The 24297-nt window shown below is 42.9% G+C and overlaps 4 protein-coding genes across 4 annotated transcripts; 2 read left to right on the plus strand and 2 right to left on the minus strand.

Annotated features, from left to right (window-relative positions):
- Positions 1 to 994: 994 nt before the first annotated feature.
- LOC306776062 (titin-like) lies at positions 995 to 9200 on the plus strand. Its single transcript, XM_079266647.1, has 4 exons — positions 995 to 1133; positions 1580 to 1694; positions 2020 to 8286; positions 8493 to 9200. The coding sequence occupies exons 1-4, from the start codon at positions 1113 to 1115 to the stop codon at positions 8525 to 8527; spliced, it is 6438 nt and encodes a 2145-aa protein (XP_079122773.1). The 5' UTR covers positions 995 to 1112; the 3' UTR covers positions 8528 to 9200.
- Positions 9201 to 9518: 318 nt separating this feature from the next.
- Positions 9519 to 11316, plus strand: cib1 (calcium and integrin binding 1 (calmyrin)). The gene is made up of 7 exons (XM_079277136.1): positions 9519 to 9648; positions 10071 to 10105; positions 10214 to 10313; positions 10394 to 10547; positions 10623 to 10741; positions 10851 to 10939; positions 11038 to 11316. Exons 1-7 carry the CDS (start codon positions 9598 to 9600, stop codon positions 11057 to 11059), a joined length of 570 nt encoding a protein of 189 aa, XP_079133262.1. The 5' UTR covers positions 9519 to 9597; the 3' UTR covers positions 11060 to 11316.
- A 55-nt stretch (positions 11317 to 11371) lies between these two features.
- On the minus strand, positions 11372 to 15548 carry rccd1 (RCC1 domain containing 1). Its single transcript, XM_079277119.1, has 8 exons — positions 15312 to 15548; positions 14991 to 15200; positions 14740 to 14905; positions 14527 to 14648; positions 14336 to 14440; positions 11826 to 11987; positions 11713 to 11742; positions 11372 to 11572 (listed from the first exon to the last, which is right to left on the minus strand). Exons 1-8 carry the CDS (start codon positions 15514 to 15516, stop codon positions 11415 to 11417), a joined length of 1158 nt encoding a protein of 385 aa, XP_079133245.1. The 5' UTR covers positions 15517 to 15548; the 3' UTR covers positions 11372 to 11414.
- Positions 15549 to 15706: 158 nt separating this feature from the next.
- unc45a (unc-45 myosin chaperone A) lies at positions 15707 to 21851 on the minus strand. Its single transcript, XM_079297101.1, has 19 exons — positions 21717 to 21851; positions 21407 to 21599; positions 20935 to 21110; positions 20738 to 20827; positions 20426 to 20593; positions 20099 to 20267; positions 19836 to 20006; positions 19588 to 19759; positions 19118 to 19418; positions 18922 to 19016; positions 18626 to 18767; positions 18276 to 18416; positions 18027 to 18154; positions 17880 to 17946; positions 17673 to 17786; positions 17471 to 17586; positions 17064 to 17181; positions 16831 to 16986; positions 15707 to 16712 (listed from the first exon to the last, which is right to left on the minus strand). Exons 1-19 carry the CDS (start codon positions 21738 to 21740, stop codon positions 16425 to 16427), a joined length of 2829 nt encoding a protein of 942 aa, XP_079153227.1. The 5' UTR covers positions 21741 to 21851; the 3' UTR covers positions 15707 to 16424.
- Between the last annotated feature and the right edge of the window lie 2446 nt (positions 21852 to 24297).

Consider the following 24297-nt stretch of genomic DNA (forward strand, 5'->3'; position numbering starts at 1 on the left):
GGATAGCTCTGGGCTAGCTTCCTTCGTTAAACGAGTTCTTCTTCGTTGGTGTTTAATGGTGTGTTTCCGTTTCATTTTTTCAGAATAAATGTTTCTATCAAATTTGTATTTGCATCATCTCAGAGTTACCACATTAAAGGAAAATACTTTATATTAACAATAGTGTATTTACATGCTTATTATTTAATATTTGTTTACATTTTAATAATTTAAAACGTCATTTGGTAATGATAGGGGCAGAAGAGATTGCAGGTATTCCTTCCAAACCGTTATAAACATACATACACAATTGAAAACAGGAGACCTTTTGGTTATAACATCTTGACAAGGAGGTAATGTTACCTTTTATACATATTGTGAAGAAAGATCACTGCAGATCTCATGCATTTAGCTACTAATAAAAGTTCATGTAAAGTGTTTTGTAACCTTCACCTAGAAGATTTATTCCAATCATTTAAGTATTGATACCAAACTATAGAAACACTCAATTAAAAATAGAAGTCTTGCATTCGCTTAAATAAAAGTATAAAACAATTATCAGCAAAATATACACAACATATCACAAGTAAAAGTATTTGTTTGTCATAATCGGTCCGGTCAGCGCTTGAGTAATGTACTCAGTTACATTCAACCACTACCTACCCATAGTGTTGTAGTGGCTGAACATTTGTTTAGAAAGGCTCTTGTGCGCCTAATAAATGCACACAAACAACCCAACACACACAGACACACAGACACACAACCACACACACACACACACACACACACACACACAAAGTTATTTTAGAGGACATCTAAACTGTAAAGCCAAATGGCATGTGGACAATAGTTTACTGTTGAGCACATTTCCAGTTTTTCCCAGCTGATCCATTCAGGCTCAAGGAACTTTGAAAGAATGTGCAGCTGGCCAATCAGGCATCATGGTTATTTTAGTCTCTACATGCACATTTTGGAGATAAAGCAGGCAGTGACTGGCAGAGTTGTTAATGTCTGCCACAGAGTTTGAGGGTCCATCAAGGTCGACAACTGAACTATCTGGATTAACTGAACCATCTGGATTTTGAATTCACATTTAATTTCTCATTCATATATAAGGACAAGTGAGAGAAACGATGGAAGCCAGCAACAACGAAGTAAGTTGCATAAGAAATAATATCTTAAAAGTTATTGAAACATAGTACAGAGAGAGATGATGGCACCTAACAATTACTTGTTGATTTTTATTTTTTGTGTTCCTTACTAAAGTATAAAGATTTAAACCTTGTGAGAGCTTTAAGAGTTAAAACTAATAGAGTTGTATGTGTTCTGGTGGAACAGATGGCTAAGCCATGCCTCTAGTTATTTTTACACCATCAACAGTTTCTGTTACCAACACATGGCATTCACTATGATAACCTTCTAGCTTGTTTAAAACAATTTAGTTTGAATCCTATTGTGATTAAATATGTGTAGCATGTTTTTCTAAATGGTTTATAACCAAACAACATAAGTCATAAATAAAGAAATGTGTTGCCCTGATTCTTTCAGCTGGTCTTTAATTTAATTTCCACTGACAGTTTTGTTCCACTCTGTTTTGTAGGTGGGAAAGAAAGCAGAAGATAAAGCTCACACTCTAAATATAAATATGACAACGGATACTGATGCAGGGCTCAAAGCAGAGGATTCCCAGTCACCCCTTACAGTCATTGTCCAAGGTATGTCATGCCTGGGGAACAAACAGTATGACTCATAACTAATGCGTAATAAAATAATCTAAGTTCAGTTATGTTTTTGATGCTTTCATCCGTGGAGTAGCTCCAGCAATTTTCTGAAAAGTTAGAATAGAAAATTAAATAAGTTATCCATATTTTAACATGTGTTTACTCACCAGATTAATCTTTACTCAAATGCATTTAAAAAGCCACATAGATTGATTTGGCTTATCTAGTACCACATGGATTTTTAATAATTAGTCTGACTCTGCACAGGGATCCTATCTAATGTTCCATGTATGTGATGCTTTTTTCCCCCTCACACTAGGTCAGCCTGCCATTTCTGCAGAGAATGGAGAGCCCAACTCCGAGGTCCAACCTGGCCCTGTCACAGATAATGAAAACACTATTAAGCCAAAACTTCAGATAACTTTTGGCACATTTACCGTCAAGAATGGTGAAGATCTAAAAGTAGAGATCCCAGTGGTTGGGCATCCAGCACCAAAGATTGAATGGAAAAAAGATGGTCAGGCAGTCAAAGAGACATCAAGGCTAGAAGTTTCAAATACATCTTCATTAACAGTTCTTCATGTCAGACATGCGGCCAGGGAGCACTTTGGTCAATACTCTGTCACAGCAAGCAACAGTGCTGGAAAACATACAGGAGAAATCGCTGTGGTTGTTCTTGAAAAGCCAGACCAACCCACAGGGCCCATGAGGATTGATGAGATCAGTTCTGACTACGTTGTCATTTCCTGGGAGCCACCAGAATACACAGGAGGCTGTCAGCTGGATAACTACATAGTGGAGAAACGGGAAACTCTAAGCACAGAATGGCAGACTGTGTCGGCAACGACAGTACGAACCACAATCAAAGTCACCAAACTGAAGACAGGAAATGAATACCAATTCAGAGTGTTTGCAGAAAATAGGCATGGAAAAAGTACTGCAATCACTTCTCCTATTGTAATTGCAAAATATCCTTTTAATGTGCCCACTGCTCCTGGCACCCCCTTTGTGTCCACAGTGGCAAAGTACAGCATGGTGGTTGAATGGGAGCCTCCGGCAGAAGATGGCGGCAGCCCCGTCATCGGCTACCACCTTGAACGCAAAGAGAAGAACAGCATTTTATGGACCAAGCTGAACAAACTCGTTATACCTGATGCTCGCTTCAAAACAAGTGGACTGGAGGAAGGGATTGAGTATGAATTCAGAGTCTTTGCTGAGAATATTGCTGGACTCAGCCCATCTAGCAAGATATCTGAGTGCTATGTGGCAAGAGATCCCTGTGATCCACCTGGTAAACCTGAAGCTGTTGTCATTACGAGAGAGAACATCACACTTCAGTGGGCAAAACCCAAGTATGATGGAGGAAGCACCATTACAGGCTACGTTGTTGAAAAGAGGGAGCTCCCAGATGGCAGATGGATGAAGGCAAACTTCACCAATGTTATTGAGAATCAGTTCACAGTCACAGGTCTGACAGGAGGCCAACGTTATGAGTTTAGAGTAACTGCTAAGAATGGTGCTGGTGTTTGGAGCACACCTTCAGAAAGTGTAACCATCGTCGCACAGGATGTTATTGAAGGACCCACAGCGTTCATTGATCCGAAGTTCAAGAGTACAACTGTTGTTCAAGCTGGTGAGACATTCGTCATTGATGCAGATTACTTTGGGAAGCCCCTACCTGCAGTGACGTGGTTGAAGAATGGAAAAGAAATTGGCAAAGCAACACAGAGAACAGAGGTTAAAAACACCCTCACGCATACAACTCTGACGGTCAGGGACTGTACACGAGCAGATGGGGGACACTTTGTCTTGAGCCTCAGTAACATGGGTGGAACTACATCTATCCCTGTTATTGTAAAGGTCCTGGATAGACCTGGTCCTCCAGATGGAGCTCTAAAGGTGAAAGTTGTCAGTGCAGAGAAGTGTAATCTTCACTGGAACCTCCCTTTAAATGATGGTGGTGCCAGTGTTTCCCACTACATCATTGAAAAAAGGGAGACCAGCCGTGTTACATGGACAGCGGTTGAGCCTCACTTTGAAGCTGTCAGTTACAAAGTGACAAAACTGGTGCCTGGTAAAGAGTACATATTCAGAATTGCTGCAGTGAACAAATTTGGTGTTGGCGAATTTCTGGAATCAGACCCCTTCATTGCACAAAACCCTTTTACTACACCTGGTGCACCTTCTACCCCTACAGCCAGCATTGTGACTGGTGACTCTATAGTGCTATCATGGGAAAGACCTGAGACGGACGGAGGCTCAGAAATTGATGGCTACATCCTTGAGAAATGTGACAAAGAGGGTGTCAGGTGGACTAAATGCAACAAGAGAAGACTAAATGACTTGCGCTTTCGATGCACAGGGCTTGCTGAGGGACATTACTATCAGTTTAGAGTATTGGCAGAGAATGCTGCTGGTTTTGGTCCACCCAGTGAGCCAAGTGAGTATATAAAAGTATGTGAAGCTACTTACCCACCTGGCCCCCCTACCAACCCCAAAGTGACAGACTATTCCAGCAGTACAGTGTCGCTGACCTGGTCAAAGCCCATCTATGACGGTGGAGCAGCCATCAGTGGATTTGCCGTTGAGATGAAAGAAGCAGCAGAAGACGAGTGGATCGCATGTACACCGAGCACAGGTGTAGAGGACACAAACTACACCGTGAAGAGACTGAGAGAAAATGCAAAGTACAATTTTCGTATAGGTGCGATGAATGCCGCTGGAGTCGGGGAGTATGCGGATCTACCTGGGTCTGTGGTAGCTGCTGAGAAACTGGAGGCACCTGAGATTGAGTTGGACACTACCTTGAGGAAGATTGTCAGTGTTCGGGCCTGTTCCACACTACGTCTCCTTGTTACCATCAGAGGAAGGCCAGAGCCTGAGGTTAGATGGTCAAAGGAAGGCGGCACTGTCAGTGAGCGTGCTCAAATTGAGGTCACAAGCTCCTACACAGAATTATTGATCGAGAATGTCAACAGAAACAACTCAGGAAAATATGTGTTGACTGCCGAGAACTGCAGTGGCTCTAAATCTGCATTCATCAACGTCAGAGTGTTGGACTCTCCTAGCGCACCGACAAACCTGGAGGTAAAGGATGCAAAGAGGGACTCTGTGTTAATCTCCTGGGAGGCACCTCTCATTGACGGAGGAGCAAAGATTTCGCACTACATCGTAGAAAAGCGAGAGGAGGCCAGGATGGCATTCACCAGCGTCTGCAGCAACTGTGTGAGAAACTCATACAAGATTGACAACCTCCAGGAAGGGAGCTTCTATTATTTCCGAGTCCTGGCTGTGAATGAGTTTGGCACTGGACTGCCAGCAGAGACCACCGAGGCTGTTAAATTGTCTGAGGCTCCTCTGCCTCCTGGAAAACTCATACTCAGTGATGTTGCATGCAATAGTGCAAGACTCTCTTGGGAGAAGCCTGAACATGATGGAGGAAGCAAAATCACATGTTATATTGTAGAAATGCAGGCCAAGGGAGATGACACATGGACAATGTGTTCGGAGGGTAAAGCGCTGGAAGCGACTATTAATGGGCTGGCAAAAGGAAAGAAGTATTTGTTTAGAGTGAGCGCTGTGAATGAAAAGGGAAAAAGTGAACCAAAGTCCCTTGTGGCACCTGTTGAAGTAAAGGATACCAGTGCTGAGCCCATTTTTAATTTGCTGTCCAAGACATTCAATGTGAAGGCAGGAAATGATTTAAAGATTGATGTTCCATTCAAGGGTGTACCAACGCCAACAGTAGCCTGGAAGAAAGATGGCAACTTGCTGAAAGAGACAAGCAGAGTAAATGTGCACACATCTGACACATCGTCTCAGATCATTATCAAAGATGCAACCAGAGTAGACGCTGGCATGTATGAGGTGACCCTAACCAACTCGACTGGAACCACATCTGCGGAAATCTCTGTCAGTGTGTTTGAAAAGCCGGGACCACCTAGTGAACTCAGTGTGGATGAAGTTAGTGCTGACTTTATGTCTTTGTCGTGGCAGCCCCCACATTACACCGGCGGATGTCAAATCAGTAATTATGTTGTTGAGAAGAGAGATACAGGCAGCACAACATGGCAGACTATGTCAGGGACAGTTGCCAGAACATCAATGAAGATTTCTCGTTTGACACAGGGCACTGAATATCAGTTTCGTGTTGCTGCGGAGAATCGCTACGGCAAAAGCCACTTTGTTGAGTCTGACCCTGTTGTTGCACAGTATCCCTTTAAGCCCCCTGGTCCACCAACCTATCTCCGTATTGTTAGTGCCTCAAAGTCCGTCATGGTGGTTGCATGGAGCAAGCCAGACAGTGACGGTGGTAGCCCTATCATTGGTTATCATATCGAATGCAAAGATCAAAGCAGTATTTTGTGGTCAAAGTTAAACAGAAACCCGGTGACTGAGAACCAGTTTAAGGTAACAAGTGTTGAAGAAGGTCTGATATATGAGTTCAGGCTCTGTGCTGAGAATATGGCTGGTGTTGGAACTTGCAGTAAGGCATCCGATCCTGTAGCAGCAAGAGACCGGTGCGATCCCCCACACAACTTCACAGTCACCAATATAACTAACAGCTCAGTTTCCCTCTCTTGGCACAAACCAGAATATGATGGTGGGGCTAAAATTACCGGGTACATAGTTGAGCGTAAAGAGCTACCAGATAGTTGCTGGCTTAAGTGCAACTTTACCAACCTACTGGACACCTTCTTCGAAGTGACTGAACTCTCAGAAGGTGAACAGTATGATTTTCGTGTGATTGCAAAGAATGCAGTTGAGCTCTTCAGTGCGCCCTCTGAAACCACCGGACCTGTTACGGTACAGCATGATGTGGAGCCACCCAAAATTACCTTGGAGGACAAATTTAGACAAGTGGTGGTTGTCAAAGCAGGAGACCTCCTAAGAATAGATGCCGACATCTCTGGGCGCCCCAACCAGACAGTGTTTTGGTTGAAAAATGGTAGAAATATCGGCACCAAGGGACGGGTTGAGATAACCGTATCAAAGACGCATACCTCTCTACTGATCAGAGAAAGTGTTCGGAAAGACTCCGGACAGTATATTCTGACCCTACAGAGTACAGGTGGTACCACATCTAAGGCTATCACCTGCAAGGTTCTGGACAGACCCGGCCCACCTGCTGGACCTCTAGAAGTTTCTGGAGTCTCAGCAGAGAAATGCACCCTGTCATGGGGCCCCCCGCATGAGACTGGCGGAGCTGAGATCATCCACTACATTGTAGAGAAGTGTGAAACCAGCCGCGTAGCGTGGACCCTTGTGTACGGTGACATGGTGGCAACTACCTGCAAAATAACCAAGCTACTCAAAGGAAATGAATACCTGTTCAGGGTGAGAGCAGTGAACAAATATGGGGAAGGTGAGATTTTGGAAAGTGAGCCCATCAAGGCCATGGATCCCTTCACTATCCCATCTGCTCCGACTGATGTTGAGGTCACAAGTGCAACCATCGAAGCTATGACTATCTGCTGGAAGAGACCTGCCTCTGATGGCGGTAGCCGCATCAGCGGTTACATCATCGAGAAGAGGGAGAAGCAGGGTGTCCGTTGGGTTCGTGTTAACAAGAAGCCTGTCTATGACGTACGAGTCAAAGCCTCCGGCCTGTACGAGGGATGCGAGTATGAATTCAGAGTCTTTGCTGAGAATACTGCGGGCCTAAGTGAACCCAGTCTCCCATGCTCACTCACTCTGGCAGACGATCCAAAGTTTCTAGCCTCCCCGCCTGCAAAACCTACCATAATCGATTCATCCAGGTCTTCCATCACTCTGTCATGGAACAAGCCGCTGTTTGATGGTGGAGCAGCAGTAACCGCGTACAAAGTTGAATTCAGAAAATCAGCAGAAGACGACTGGACTGTTGGTGTTCACAACACAGATAAAACAGAGTTTACAGTAACTGGACTCGCATCGGGGATGGAATATGTTTTTATTGTCCGATCCATAAACAAGATAGGCATCAGCGAGCCCAGTCCTGAAACAGATCCTGAAGTGGCCATGGAGAGAGAGGAGGAGCCCCGGTTTGATATTAGCGCAGATATTAGGAAGACCCTGCTTGTTAAAGATGGCAGCTCCTTCACTTTGACTGTGCCTTTCACAGGCAAGCCTGTTCCTAGTGTGACATGGGACAAAGTACATGTAGATCTGAGAGTCAGAGGAATGATCAACACCAGCACCTCCGTCACCGCTATCACACTGGAAGGAGCGACTCGCGATGACTCCGGCAAATATGTAGTCAAACTGCAAAACGTTGCTGGATCTGCCTCTTTGATGCTGAATGTTAGGGTTTTGGATTCACCTGGTCCACCAACTCATGTAGTAGTTAAAGATGTGACCAAGAACTCTGCCACTGTTACCTGGGACATCCCCGAAAATGAGGGAGGAGCCCCTGTCAATAACTACCTTGTAGATATACGGGACATCAGCAGAAAAGGGTGGACAAGACTCACAGACAAATGCCGCCGGCCGTCCTACAAGGTGTCTGACCTGGAGGAGGGCGGGATCTACTTCTTCAGAGTCACTGGGGAAAACGAGTACGGGACTGGTGTTTCAGCTGAGACCAAGGAGGGAACGAAAATGACAGGTAGGCTACAATCTGTGAAGACAAAACACATAAGAGATGGTATATTTAGTAGGTATAAAAATACCAATTATTGTAATGGGATTAGAGCCTAAGTAGAATGTCAAATATCTTAGATAACAATTAGATACAATAAGCATTTCAACTTCTTTCACTTTTTGCACATTATCCCATTTCCTGCATTAAGAATATTTCTTCTTTTTTTTCAGATACATCAGATTGGGAGACAAATCCAGGAGCCTAGCTCCTCTTCTTTCAGGGGTTGAAGCAACCATCTGATCTTCCTGTCAAGATCCTCGTCTATATTTCTCATCTTCACTCAGTATTGTTCAGAAAAATTTGTTAGCAAATGCTCAGTGAACATGCTACAGTAAAGTTTTTACATTTTTGTAAACTAGAAAGCATTATTAATGATTACATTTTTTAGAAGAAAATGCATGTTTGTTGGTTCAAACAATAACAACAATAACGATGAAATGTACCCTGTTTGTTGCAAATCTATTATGAAATGAAGATGTTTAGAACAGTTATTGGAGTTTTACTTTGGATTTGTTATGGGACGTGGGCATGAGGATTAATAAATCAAGTTAAACAAACTGTATCAAAACAAATAAATAAATAAGAGCAGTTATGGAAAGATTTACTGTGTTAGGCCCAAAAGACTGAAACTCCACTCAAGTATTTCCATTTTGTATAGACTATAGTTCATACAGGACAATCGTAAGTGACATCATTGTTCTTTATAGAGCATTACCTGGATCTCCTGCAATTCTCCCAATTATAGGTTTTACATACAGTTATATTTTTGAATGCAATATCTTGCTGTAACCTTTTTTATGTTGTGGTATACTGAAGTACAGTAGTTATGGGACAGGTGGTAGCCCTTTTTGTGAATACAATAAAAGGTAGCATCCAAAGTACTCTGTTGCATGTCATTCATCATGGTTCTCTCCCCTTGTTTCTTGTCACCTCTCAACTTTCCCTCTTGAGTAAAGGAAGAAATGCCCCCACAATACTTTTAAAAAAGAGAAAAAAACAAACACGTAAGTACGAAATCGGGCCTTTTTTATACATACAGTTTCAAAATAAAGCTACTGCAGGATGAACAAGTTATAACGACACAGGTGAGCTCGAGCGGTCACCTGTCCGTCTGTCTGGACACGTGCTGTTTGCATGTACGTCACTATGGAAACCGTCACGTTGCCAAATACAGGAAAGGGAATGATACCGGAAGTAAGCGGAGTAAAAAAAATAAAAAATAAGTCGTTCGGTGGGTAACTCTTTACAACAACAAAAGTACAGCTTCGAGTCGAAATGGGCACCACGGCGAGTCAACTCGGGAAGGATTTGCTCTCAGAATATCAAGTAAGTCCAAAGAGAGTACTTAAAAAAGCAAATAGTATAACGTTACATCGTAATGAGGGTTCCTGTTGACCGAAGTTGAGAGCATTTGTTTTTACGCCCCGTGATGAAGTAGCGTAACGTTAGCTATGTTAGCATAAAGTTTTAAGGCAGAAGAAAACAATCAGCGAGAGCCTTAGTGTCATTAGAAGTAACGTGTCAGTATGATTTACTCACGACGCTAATGACAGCTTCATATTATTAGCCGTTATATTACCACACTTTTCACCACGCTTATATCAATACAGTGAAAGCTAATGTTGCTAATATTCTAACGTTAGGCAGACCATGGCTGGGTTATGAGAAATAAGACTTGTGTTGTGAGAAAGTATTGTTTCAGGTAATCTGTGACTGATCATTCCAATAATGCTCACTTTAACTCTTAGGAGCTGACATTCTTGACGAAACAAGAAATTCTTCTGTAAGTACAGCTGCATGCTATATTACAAAAATGTTTTTTTAAAGAGCATTGGAATCAACCCAGCACTACTTATTGAAATCCATGACTAAACTGTATTTGTTTGTTTAGTGCTCACAAGAGATTCTCTGAAATGCTCACAAAAGATGAGAAAGACCTTCCAAATACCAGATTACCAATGGAGAGGATTCACACTCTGCCAGAGCTCAAGGTGAGACTAAAGCAGAATAAACATGGCCTGCTTCACGTCCTGATAAACCATACTGACCCTTGTACTTGTTCTTGGCACAGTCCAACCCTTTCAGGACAAGAATCTGCCTCGTTTTCTCAACATCTCAACACAAAGATGGAAGCCTCACATTTGAGGACTTTCTGGATCTCCTGAGTGCCTTCAGTGACTCTGCCACCATGGAAATCAAATCCCACTATGCATTCCGTATATTTGGTAAATAAGTTGACTGGTTAGTAATGATATCTTTAAGGCTAGGAATCTGTGTAACAAGCATATTCATATTTCCAGACTTTGATGATGATGGAACTCTTGATTCTGGTGATCTGGAGAAGCTCGTCAACTGCCTGACTGGCGAGACGGACGACACGAGACTGACCACCGAGGAAATGAGACAGCTCATCAGCAATGTGAGTCCACGAAGCCTTCTGCTCTTTAAAGATGTAGGGAGCGGCACTCGGTGGTTGGTACGCTGGTGTGTGTGAGTGTAACAGTTATTTCCTTTTGTATGCTTTTCAGATTCTTGAAGAGTCCGACATCGACAAGGATGGAACCGTGAACCTCTCAGAGTTTCAGCACGTCATTTCAAGATCACCAGATTTTGTCAGGTGACTAAAAATCGAATTGCTGCCATCACTGATGTACTTTACTCGGCACAATTATGTTCGCTCCTAACTGCTTCTGTTGTATTTTGATTTCTCCACAGTTCTTTTAAGATTGTGCTGTGAAGACCTCTAGCGGGCTGTGGAGATGCATCTACTTTTAACTCTCAAATGGTGTTTGATTTTCAAATAGAACGATTTTAGAGATTTGCCTTAAATTATATTTACCTGTGGATTTTATTGCCTTAACTATGCATCCTTTTGTGAAATATAAAACCTGTGATTTTTTTTAAATTTCTATCAAGAAAATGTAAAATATTTCCAAGAAGTGCTCATTTATGAAGTTGCTTGTTTTAACATACACAAATAAGAACTTGTATACCACAAAATAAATTCAGTCTTTTGTTCTGATAATTTACACTTCCTGGTATGTTGTCCAAAGTCCAGTGTAAACGTTTATCAAGGGGATCCAATCATATTTTTAAGAGCAAGCTACTTCCTCCTTGACGACAGCAGCAAAAGTGTTCCATGCCCCACACACTACGTCAGTCACATGCATCTGCTGCTCCCGGAAGAACTCCACCCGCTGGGGCTCATCCGAACTGACCAAAGTCTGCTGTCCAAGTTGGCCATAGTCACCTGAAATGGTGATAGAAGGAAAGATGGACAGGGTAAGTTCAACACGTACTTTAGTTGTGCTCTAAGCATACTGATGAACTAAGATGGTAGAGGGAAAGTGCTATAAAAGACGTAACACGTGTCCAACAGGTCAAACTTACCCCAGCCCCAAGTGTAGAGGTCCCCTGTGGCTGAAATAAGAAAATACGAGATAAAGATGATTGCCAAGAACAAGTGCATTAGTATACAACCATTGTAAAGTGTGGTTTCTTACTCGTTACTGCAGCTGTGTGGCGGCATCCACAGCTGACCGTTCTGATTTCACATGAGGGAGTGACGTCCAGCAGAGCCGGGAAAGCCTGGATTGATATGAATACCTCTTCATGTTCCTCTCCCTCCTCAGCGCGAGATGTGCTGGCATCTGGATGTTGTGCTCCTGTTCAGTACAGTCAATGTTACAGTTCTTACCACTTACAAGTAAAGCGTTTACCATACTATCTATTAGGGGTGTAACGGTACGCGTATTCGTATTGAACCGTTCGCTACGAGGCTCACGGTTAGGTACGCATGACGAACCGAATACGTTTGAATTTTTTTTTTAAATTTTCTTTATGTAACCAGGTAGTCTCATTGAGATTAAAAATCTCATTTGCAAGATGTAAGTAACAATACAAGATGTAAGCAAGATGTAAGTAACAATACTCCATAACATTAAGGAGCAGTTTTTGTTTTTTATGCTTATGTGTTGCTAAGAAGACACCCCAGAAGATGGGTCACTCAGGTATAGTTCCATCATTGTTCAAAGTCAAAGAATAACTTCATGATGTTAGTTGTAATGAATAAATATATTTTAAAATCAAGTACATTTCTTTGGCATTTATAGTTTTCTACTGTACCGAAACGTACCGAACCGTGGCTCCACTGTATCGTACCGAACCCAACCGTGGATTTTGTGAACCGTTACACCCCTAATATCTATACATTTAAATAGTTTGTGAATTTGCATTGTGAGATAGATAGATAGACTTTATTTCAGACTCGGGGTCCGTACAGACAGATGCATAAAAAGACAGACACAAACAATAAAAGTATATTGGCCTAGCAATGCCTTACAAAGAGACAGCTGTACCAATGTCGCCACAGCTGGGACTGGTAGCGTGTGGTGCTAAACCTCATGTTGGTTAAAACAAGTATTATCCCATTTATTACCCAGTATTACAGGCTTTCAGTTGCTTGGACAGATCATCAATATACAGATTAAACAGAATTGGGGACAGAATTCCCCCTTGTCGGACACCATTGCTAACCCCAAATGGGGCTGACACACTTTTACCCCATTTTACTTGCATACTCTGGTGCGCATACCAGTAAGCCAGAATTCTCACAATGTATGTGGGGACACCTCTTTGGCTCAGTTTAAAAAATAATTTACTATGATTAACACGATCAAAAGCTTTGGAGGCATCAATAAAACACATAAGAACTGATGAGTTTTGACCTCTGTATTTGTTTGCAATTTCTTTTAAGGCATATATACACAAGTCAGTGCCATGTTTGGCTTTGAAGCCCAACTGGTTATCTGTGGAGGTGATGAAGTCCTGTATTCTGTCCAGCAGAATTCTTTCCAGGACTTTTGACAGGACGCTGGCCAAAGCAATGGGCCTGTAATTCTCTAGACTACATACTTTACCAGCTTTGTTTTTAATGACTGGCACTAAGAGAACAGACAGCATTGAGTCTGGTAACAAGCCGTGAATCATGAAGCCAGTAAAACAAATAGCGAGGAGAGGAGCTAACCTCGGACTGGCATATTTAAGGTGTTCAGCAGTAATATGGTCTAAACCACTTGCTTTGCCTTCAGACAGTTTATTGACAGCTTGGTGCACCTCATATGATGTAATTACCATTCACTCATTACTCTCAGAACTGTCCACGCTATACAAATCACTTTTGATGCAGTTCAATAAGGTGCTATAATGCTGTCGCCATAACTCAGCAATGTTGTCTGTTCCTGAAATTCCATCTATAGTGCATGGTAAAGATGTTTTGCAGTTAAGAGCTCTCACTTCTTTCCAAAAAAGAGAGAGCACAGAGTACAATAGAGCTCGATGGCATTCAGTTTATGGTGCTTAAAATGCCAGAAATACATTGGAAAAGATATGACAGTGAATCCTAATAGTGAACATATTTCCCTGTTTATAGTGAACCAATTAGCAAGCATCCTTTACAGATGCTGTGGAAATGCTGAAATTGAACAATAGTATTGTAACTATCATACGTGCCACACAAAACCAGTGGCGGGCCGTGGGAGGGAACAATATTAACTATATCATGAAAACGACACGATAGAAAAATGAACAGTAGTAACACTACTGCTGTATGATGTAAATACAACAAAAGCAGTTCACTTAACACAGAACAGAACACACAACAGAACTGATTTTTTTACTGAGAGACAACATAGGGCTGAAATCTGATTGGATAAAAGCTCTACTTAAAACAAGCTGCGCAGGAATCAGCGCAACTGAGGAAGACTGTAGCTGTACAATGAGATAAGCTACTGGGAAAAAATATTTAGAATACATGTAGTGTATTTATGAAAAATAATTCAATTATAAAATAGCTATAAATGCAGCTGTATAAGTGTATTGGGGGTGCGGTGCGCCTCAGCATTGATAGATAGCGCTGTGGGTAAAAATAAATATGAGTTTGATTGTGTTTTTGGGTGAAACGTCCCTTCGCTGTATTTCTTAAAAACCTACTCCGATAGTAAAACAGATTCACCTGCTCGTTGGCTACTTTGCTGCTGCAGTGCTTTCCTCAGACCTCGTGATGGAAGTCCAAGCTGGCCACTTTCATTCCAGCCCCACACATAGAGATCTCCCCCGTCTGAAGAAAAAGGTCATTTTAGTTCTTTTGTTGTTTTCTTTGAAGGCATACCTCTTTTCACTGCCAACATCTTGTAAGACACTTACCACTGATACAGACAGAGTGCCAGCTTCCTGTAGCTACACAGCTCATGGTCATCCCCCAGAGTGCCTCCACTACCCTGGGCTCCTCCTCAGAGGCGAGGCCTCCGTGCCCCAACTGACCATGGCTGTCAAATAAACACACACACACACACACAATAGATCAAGATATGCATGAGTATGTTTTTCTCGGATTCCCACTACAGATATTAGGTCTACCTGCCCAGTCCCCAGGTGTACACAGCTCCAGAGGCACTGAGGAGGACGGCGTGCTCTGAACTCAGAGCCAGACTCTTGGCTCTCAGCTGTGGTGACAGGGATCGGTAGAGGGGCGGTGTCGTGGCTATGTAACCCCCAGGGACCAACGGGAGATCCACGGAGGGTCCTGGAAAGCAGCAAGAAATGCACCGTTTAGCCAATTATCACATTACACTTCTAGTACCCGTCATATATGATATGATTTAAATTACCAGAGCTCTCTGGGTGTGTTTTTATTGCCATGCTCCACGAGGGAGTCTTCTCTTCCTTCTGCAGATCCCAGGACTCAAGTCTGTCTGGGAAAGCGAGGGTCAAGTACGACTCACTGATGATGGCGTCTTTACAGCCGCGGCTCTCTTTCACAGGGAGCGCGTGAGATGACCCACTGGAGACGAACCCTGCTAGGCACACACAGCTGTCACCTAATAGACAGGGAACATGACGAATACACGAGTCAATATCTATACAAAGAGCGTGGTATTATAGACGCATGGAACAAGTAATACTTGTGTTTGCATCGCTATTAGACTTACTGTCCAAATGCAAAGATGCTCTTCGACTCCAACTTGCTTTTATTTCAGTCTTCAAGCAGCAGTCACGTCTGTCCCCCTGACCGGAAAGCTCTGTCGGTTTACTCACTTTGACTTGCTTAGCACGGTCGCTACACTCTCCTTTTATCAGTTCCTCGTGGACATATATTTGTCCAAATGCGTTAAAGCCAAATCCGAACCACGGCATTGGAAACGCTTTACGCCGTTGAGGCGTGCGACGCAGTTGTCCGCAAAGTTTGAACACTGGTGTACGTAGCACCGGGATGTACTGCGCATGCGCCGGAGTGTTGTTGCAAAGCGACTTGGGTGACAGAAACGTGACATAATTCAGGTTCAGAGGTTTTATTCAGTCAAAATTAGAAAACGATCAACACTGAGAATGTAGTGGAGTGATAATAAAAAAAACATTCAAAATAAAACACAATTATGTGAATGAAATGTTTTTGTTTATGCATTTCCTGCAAAAAGGGTGTGTTAATACCGAAAGCTGCTGCATCAGAATTCATACTAAATATAGCAGTGCATATAAAATGTAAAATAAAGACGATGTCTTTTGGGGAATAATAATGACAAAGAAAAACATTCGCTGATATCAAAGAATGGCAATCTTTAGTGAAGAATGTTTAGAGTAGCCTTATTGGTCTCCAAGTCAAACAAAGACTTGGTGGTGGTCCATCATCACACAGTGCACAGAAAGGATGATTTTCTAACCCAAAACACGATCTTTTCTTAAACCTAAGCAGGTAGGTTTGTTGCCTAAACCTAAAGGAGATTTCTGGTAGAACGCCCTTTCTCTGTGTGCACATGGGCAAACTTCTCCCATGTGCACGTAGAGTACAATTTAGATGAATAAAATGAGTGGAAAAGTAATATGAAATGAAAAAGTATCGACTAGATTATATTTACTTTCTTTTTTCTTTTACTGCTTTTCACAGCTTTTAGTTAAGACGTGAGCATTTCAGGGTTAGCTTGTACCCATCCAGACCAAAACTGAGTTCCTTTAATAGGGGAATGATTTCACTGGTCCCACATAAAACTCAAACTAAAGCACTTTAACATTACCAGGAGGCACATTCACACGCTGCAGCTGTGTTTTCAGGGTTCAGTCCCTTTGCCCCTTTCTCTCCCTTCCCCGGTCATAATGATGCTGTACTCCACGGCCTTGTCCAGGCAGCTCTGGGCTATCTTAGAAACAGGCACCGGCGTGCCCTCTCCACCCTTGGCCAAGACAGAAAGTATCTCCAGAGCTTCACTCGCTATGATCGTCTCAGCCAGACTCTTCTCCGCCTGCATCATGTTGTGAACTATGACCACTCCACGGTGACGCAGGTCGGATATTTCACAGAGCAATAGCGACTGGATAATCTCCAGCCAGTGGGTTGTCTGAGAAGAGAAGAGGAAGTAATGTTAGCTTGGGGCGAGAAATTAATCGTGGGAGTGTGCCACAGTGCCGAGGTGATGGATATGTGGGAACAGTGAGACGCTGCAGTGGTTTGCTTACTGTTCCCGGGATGCGTGCACAGAGCTCAGGCTGCTCAGCGGTCAGCACGGCCAGAGTTCCCGCAGCAGCTTTCCGCAGCCTCTCGTCGTCCTCTCCGCTGTAGAGCACAAGCAGCTTCAGGCGATCGTTCCCTGTGGCCAGGTACAGCTTCTGCACCTGAGGACGCACCGCTTTTAAATCTACTTTTCAACAGATTTGTGCCATACAATCATCTATGGATGCATGTGTCTTACCTCTGTGCTTAAAACCAGATTGCACATGCACTCTGTGGCAGAAGCTCGGACCAGGTCGTGCTCCTCAAACATGTAGCCTTCAATTTTTGGGACTGCCTTCTCCTTTATGATCTTTTGTCTGTGAAATAACACATGTCATCAATACAAGCAGGTACTCTAAACGCTGATACAGAACTGTTATGTCATAAGAACAGATGTATTATAAAAAGGAGCCTGCATGTTTAACCATAAAAATGGCATTGATCTGGAACAATTCATGAAATTATGTTCCTTGCTTTGAGAAAGGGAGATAAGAAGGTCACCAAAAGAAGTAAAGTGAGCTCTGGTTTCTGCATACTAGTAGGTTATGTCCTGTTACAATTGTTTTGTACATGTGTTCTCATAAGAGACTCCCCCTAGTGGCCAACCTGAGTCTTTCACTGATGCCGGCCAAGTTGGTAAGAGCCATGAGTGCCTCGAAGTTCTGCAGCAGCGTGCATTCAAGACACAGAAGACTGACAAGGGGGCGCACCATCTCATAGATCTGCCAACAGAAAGTTAGACACGGTTAGGAAAAGGTCTTTAAGTTTGTTGTTTTTTTTTAAACTGAGGAGGCTTTTTGTAGCATACCCTTTCTCCTGGGAAGGCAATCTCTGGGTTCGATGTGATGGTTATTTTCGCCAGGGCTTGTGCTGCTTTGATTCTACCTAAATCTGTGTTGTCAAATGCCAGTGGGATCAAAGCCTATGAAGGAAACCAGTCAAAACATATCATGTAAACCTACGAAAGTAAGGTGTTTAGATCAGTGTGCAGGCTAAACTGTCAGGGTGTTTCTACCTTTCCTCCACCCTGTGCCACCACTGTGCCTCTGTCTTCCTGCCGTTCCACCAAAGCCAAGAAGACCCTGTTGTGAGAAATGGCATAAACAGAAAGTCTACAGAGAGAACAGAGAATGAAAAAAAGACTTGACTGCCATTTTCCTACCTGGCGATACAGTCTCTACAAGCGTCAGTGAGGGCGGGACTTTCCTGTTTGACCATACACACCAACGCAGACACCACACCAGTCTCCAGCAGCTTCCCCAGTCTTTTCTCCACGTAGGAAGGTGCATCCTGACACATGGCAAGAAACAGGAGAGTAGTAGAGCTACTGTGCAATATTGAAGTAATATCATGCGGCGTTTGTGTGCAGCAAATGTAGCGCTATGTGAAAAATTAAGAATTGAAATGGCACCTTGGGGTGCTCCTCAGGCACGTGCTGCTTTGCATACTTGGCCAGCTCCAGCATCTGAGGGTCTGGCTTCTCCACTTCATAGCTGTTGGTGCAGTTCACTAATGTGGAGCCCACAGCAAAGAGCACCGTCTTATCCTCAGACTGCAGGAACACAAAGAAAAACAAGCTTGTCAACACCACAAAAAAGGGTTTTGGGTACATTATTATGGTGGTGGTTTCAAATACTACACACAAATACATGTTAAAATAGTCCCCAAGATGCTCTTCTGAGAGGAGCTGACTTCATATTTGCCCTGTGTTGTCCATGTGTCACAAGTATTAAAGCCTCCAATTACAATCATCAGTCAAACCTTTGCTAGCTCAAACATGGCCAGGAGAGCATTCTTGTCTTCCACCAAGTCCTCCTTTACATCGGCATCAAAAGTGAGGTAGGCGAGGCCTTCCACAGACCAGCGGCGGGAGGTTAGGGGCAGAGAATCATTACACAGCCACCTATAAGAGAAAGAGATGCAGCTTGCTTCTTATTACACCGTTATTGCTGAATTATCTGTCGTCTTTGAATCAGGTTGTGCAACAATGCGGACCAGGCATGACACATTTCTCTTAATCCATAAACATGCTCCGGATTCAAAAGAAACAAACATACTTCCTGCACTGCTTGGCGAGCTTTAACGTGGATCCCTCTGCAAACTGCTTCATGCTGAAGTCTGTCCCTCCAGCTGACCCAAGCTTGCACAAACCCTGTGTAATAACCATCAGAACACCACATTTAACTTCTCCTCACTTACAGATGTCCTTTTCTCCGACGGTTTGAGATAAATACACTTCTGCGCAGCACTCACCACCAGAGCTCTCACGCGTATCCTGTCGCTCTCGCTCTTCTTGTAGAGGTCCTTCAGAAGAGACACGCCGTTGGCTGTGATGAAGGAGGCTCTCTTTGCCTTGCCGGCCGCATGGATTAGGGTCTCCACCGCTACCTGCTGGTGTGTCACATCTTCGGAAGCACACAGAGAGATCACTGCGTCCATCATTCCTGACATCTCCAGAGTTCTGTTACCCACGTCGCTCGGTCCTTGGAGGAGCACCGACACGGTCTGCATGGCTCGCAGCTTGCCGGCGAGGCCATTTCGGCTAAAATGTTGCCTAACCAGAAATAAATGGCAGAAAAGCAAGCTAGTTAAAGAATGCCACTGTTTGGCATATAGCCTGTATTAATGATTTGTTTTACCTTCATAAATGATTGCAGAATGAAGCTGCTCAAGTCACAGAAACATCGGGAAATTGGTAACGTAAGTTTCGCTGGTCAACTCACTGTACATATTCTTCACATAGCTTGTTGAAATTCTCCCTCTCTGCGTCGCTCTTCAGGTCGTCGTAGAGTTTGCTGAGTAAGACGGAGCAGCTCATGTGGGAGTTGTCTGTCAGAGGTGGTCCTTCTGAGAGCTCAGGGACTGTCCCAGCCACCTCCAGGATTTTTTTCAGTCCTGCAGGAGAACAAGGAGTTCATTAATCTGAAAAAAATGTGAGAACGTCTCCATTAAGTGCAGGTGTGTTTCATACCCTGGTCTATCACCCATAACGTGAGTGAGTTATCTGGGTTTTTGAAGGACTTGCGGGGAACTTGTTTGACCAGGAGGTTGAGGGCGTTGTCTCTGCCTGGCCCAGACACATCGGATGCCGGCATCATTTCCATGAGGTGGCGTAGCATTGAGCGGAGCTCCTTGGAGGGTTCTGTGTTAAATCCACAGTCAATAACCGACAGGAAGCTGATACACACAAAAAATTCAACTCTAAATATAGACATGATCAGAATCCAAACTCACCAGGAAGTATGGCTTCATCTTTCCCTCTGATCTCTTTATTCATGCCCTCCGTCAGAGCCTCAAACATCACCTGCAGTAGGTGGCAGGCACCCAGAGACACAGTGGAGGCTCCTGCTCCCATTACTGCACAAAGCTGCTCCATCCCCAGCTCATTCACTATAGCCATGGTCTGGGGACATAACAGTGGATGTCAGCAGTAACAAGCAGTAAAGGATGGAAGTAAAATTAACAAATTACAAATAAGAGGGCCATTACTGTGGGTACACAACACAAGTTTGAAAAAAAGATGATGTAGTTGATAACTTTAGAGGGAACCGGCCCACTTACTCTGGACTGATGCCCTGTGCACAACCCAACCAGGGTCCTCAGGGCAGAAAGGACAACATCCTCCTGCTTTGACTGAAGAAGTTTCTGAATCAGCTTCACTCCATCGTTACGGAAGATCTGCTCAGCTCCTGCGTCTTCTCGAGCCAATACCACTAGATTCTGAGCAGCCTGGAATTTTTTAGTGGAAGACAAATTTTTGATGCAATACAACTTTACAGACGGATCAAGATGAAATGAATACAAATCAAAACACATGATAACAGAGCAAATGACAGCACTTTGTCATGTTCCTGCCTTCCGAGTTACCCTTACCTTTTGTCGATCCGAGTCTTTTGCAGATGCATCGAGGAGAAGTGAGAACATTTGCTTCACACGAGCATCTGTGGAGTTCAGTTCCACCGACTAAACGGTAAGAGAAAAAGAAAAAATAACTATTTAGCAACCATTTCTTCAGGGTACTGTTTCAAACACAAGACAAACCTCCCTCAAATCCACTCAAAACACATCACCTTCTGCTGGATCTGTGCTCCCAGCTGTCTGAGCAGATCATTGAAGGCTTTGTTTTTGGGCTCCATCTGGGCACACCTCTGAGCATCCAGAAACGCCTGATCAAGCCGAGAGAGTTTCTGGAAAGCCTGAGCTCTCCGAAACCTGGCTTTCACATCACCCGGGTCAGCATCGAGAGCTGAAAGGAGTGACAGACAAGACATTCAATATCACTGTGTACATACATCCATAAATCTCAATACAGGATCCAGGTTAGCGGGAAGCTACAGCCCAGCAGGTATCTGGATGGATATATATATATATATATATATATATATATATATATATATATATATATATATATCAGTGCAGATAAAAGGAGGCTTAATTGTGTATTTAGGGGAAGTGTCCCTTAATTTAAACTTTTATTAAAACGTGCCTTTGTACTCAATGATCTATGAACTCTACAACATCCTCTGCTGTGATTGATCCCACCTTTGGAGGCATCAGCCTCTGCCTTGGTGTACTCCTCCTGTTTCAAGTAGCAGGCAGAGCGGTTGCGGTACAGAACAGCCCTCTCTGCTTGGCTGTCACTCCGCTTTATTGCTTTGGTGTAACAGCAGATAGCGCCCCGAACGTCTCCTGCCTTGAAAAGGTTGTTCCCGTCCTCCTTCAGGGCTGCAGAGTCCTGAGTTAAAAACAAGAAAAAGTAAGCAAAAAGGGCTCAGGATGACAGAAATGGATGAAATCTGCTATGCTAAAAAAAAACAAAAAAAGGCTACGTCGCTAACTACTATTGTCTTACCTTTTCGTTTTCACTCGCACTCATCTTCAAAGTGTAATACACAATACTGCGTTACTTAGTGTGGCGAATATGTAGTTCAATTGTACTCTACTTGGTCACAAACCGCTAACTTCAGCCAAACATGTTACATATTGCTACACTTCCGGGTGTCCGGAGCAAGTTGATGACGTATCGCTAGCAGCCCCGCCCCTCCCCTCACGCGCTATTACCATAAAAGGAAGAGGGGAGCCAGAGCGCAGTCGGTCTCCATCTCTTCTTTATTTGGTTACATTTTCATTCTGTGGCTTTCTTCAGTCCACACAGATGCTTGCTCTTGTGATAAAAGAAGAGAACTAGCACTTCAGGTTATTGATGCACAACCTATAGCAACCTAGAAAGTTGCTGTTATTAATGGTCTTAAAAGATCTAATAAGAATAATTAAATTATTCATTAACCCTCAATAAAGATCCTATATACCTAATGTAAAAAACATGGCACCATGTTTGGTTGAATTTATAGTTTAAGAAGCCAAACGGACCACTAAACCAAGCTACACAAGACTTTATTACACTGGATAAAATGTACAATCATACAGTACAAACATACAACGCCTATACAACACAACACAAATCCACTAATCCACATATATTAAACACAAACCAATGGTGACCTAACTAATAGCTACTGCTGCCTGACAAATATAGTGGATATAAGCTTGCACAAAATGGAAACACTCAAATAAAGTGCTAATACATCAGAGCACTGTATGCCAAAACCACCAGATACCAGAACAGCTTCTTTCCGCTGGCCGTCACTCTGATAAACAATGAATCAGACATACTGCACCTCCATTTGCACTATTACCACCATTTGCACTAATATCCCAAATACATTGTCCATTGTCATTGTTGTTGTTCTTTATGTTCATATATATTCTTGAATATATATTTATATTGTACATAGTAGTTAAATGTTAATTGTTTCTGCTTATTTTCTCTGTTCTACTTTGTTGTCTTTAATGTCCTTGTTTTTTAATATTGTTCTTGTTTATTTGTATATTCTATGTATGTATGTTGAGAGCAATGTGTAAACCGGAGTCAAATGCATATGCATACATGGCCAATAAAGCTGATTCTGATTCTGAAAATCATATGTGAACATATATCCCTGGATTCGTACTCACTTTTTTGAGTAAATGCAAAAATGACATTGCATTTTGAGCCTCGGCATGTGAGATTCAAAATGTATGGTGCATTTGCACAGTTCAAAACCACAAAAGAAAGTGTCCTGGTATGGTATTACCTGCATTAGTCACTTGGGGACTCTCATTTACCAGGACAGCCAAGCACCATTGTTGTGCTTACTCTGTTGCTGTGGCGACAGGGTGGTTCCCTTTGGGATTTGTGCTCAGGTGCACCTGTTCAGACTCTCATATTACCAGGGCAGCTTTGTGACTTTAGAAGAATATCCAGCAAGTTGGAATATATTTCCTCAGGGCTGGGCTTGTTGTGAGACCTCATACATACCAGATCCACAGGATATCCACAAGGCTCAGCGACAACACCATGGACCCAAAGAGAAGAGTCTCAAATCAAAATCAAAACCAGCTGTGTAAACATTTGTTCCTTATCACTACTTTGTTGTGTGAGAGATTGTGCTCTCAGAACATGACTGTGCTAATACTGTACTTTATGGCACCAAACCTATTTTTAAGTCTGGAAATATCTCTCATACATCTCAATCAAACACCGAATTTATAATAGTTTTGTCGACCCGATGAAAAGTTATCAGTCTGTTGTGACTACATCAAAACCAAAACAATACCATCTGTCATGTCCCCCACAATCTGCAAATGAATTATTTAAATGTCAGCCAAGCTCCTGTTTCTAAACGTAAAGAGTTGCTGAATGTATGAATAAACTAAAATAATCCATGCAAAGCATCAGTACATTTTCCACACTGGGCTCCTCAGGTGTCATTTGCTGGTGTTCACTTCTCTGCAGCAGTCAGGCTGGTCTTTAGCTTTGGTGATATTGTAACAGAATAGGTGGCACCACTTAAGCCCCTCTATCAATAGGCAAGTGTCTCAGACCAGGGGTCAGTAGTCCCTCTCCAACAACATTATAAAAGTAACATACCTTTCTTAATCTTAAAAAGCCCACTCTACTCCCACTTTTCAAAGTGCTGTATAAAAAAGGAAGTCCATCATTGTTCAAACAAGCTATTATCCTACTCTTCTTTGATTACTGGGCATCTTCAGTACACCGTCCAATGAGGACACACATTCTTATCCACATTTCCCCTAAATTACAGCATTTTATTTTACTCAAAACCTTCCACTGCACTGAATGCACAACGGGTGAGAAGTGGCCAATTATTTTTCCGGATTTTTCTCCATTCACACTCCATGAAACATGAAAACATGAAATTGAAAAGAATATTAATTAGCTAGTTGTTGAGAAAGTGTTGACTTGTTGGCAGATTGTATATGACTGTTTTTAGGGTACCAAACTCAGAAAGTACTCTAAGATATTTTGTGTTTTGGTGCATTTATGTTGTCTGTCGAAGCTGTTGGCCAATCACCAATCGATGCGAGGATCC

This window comes from Melanostigma gelatinosum (assembly GCF_949748355.1).
Source record: "Melanostigma gelatinosum genome assembly, chromosome: 1".
Lineage (NCBI taxonomy): Eukaryota > Metazoa > Chordata > Actinopteri > Perciformes > Zoarcidae > Melanostigma > Melanostigma gelatinosum.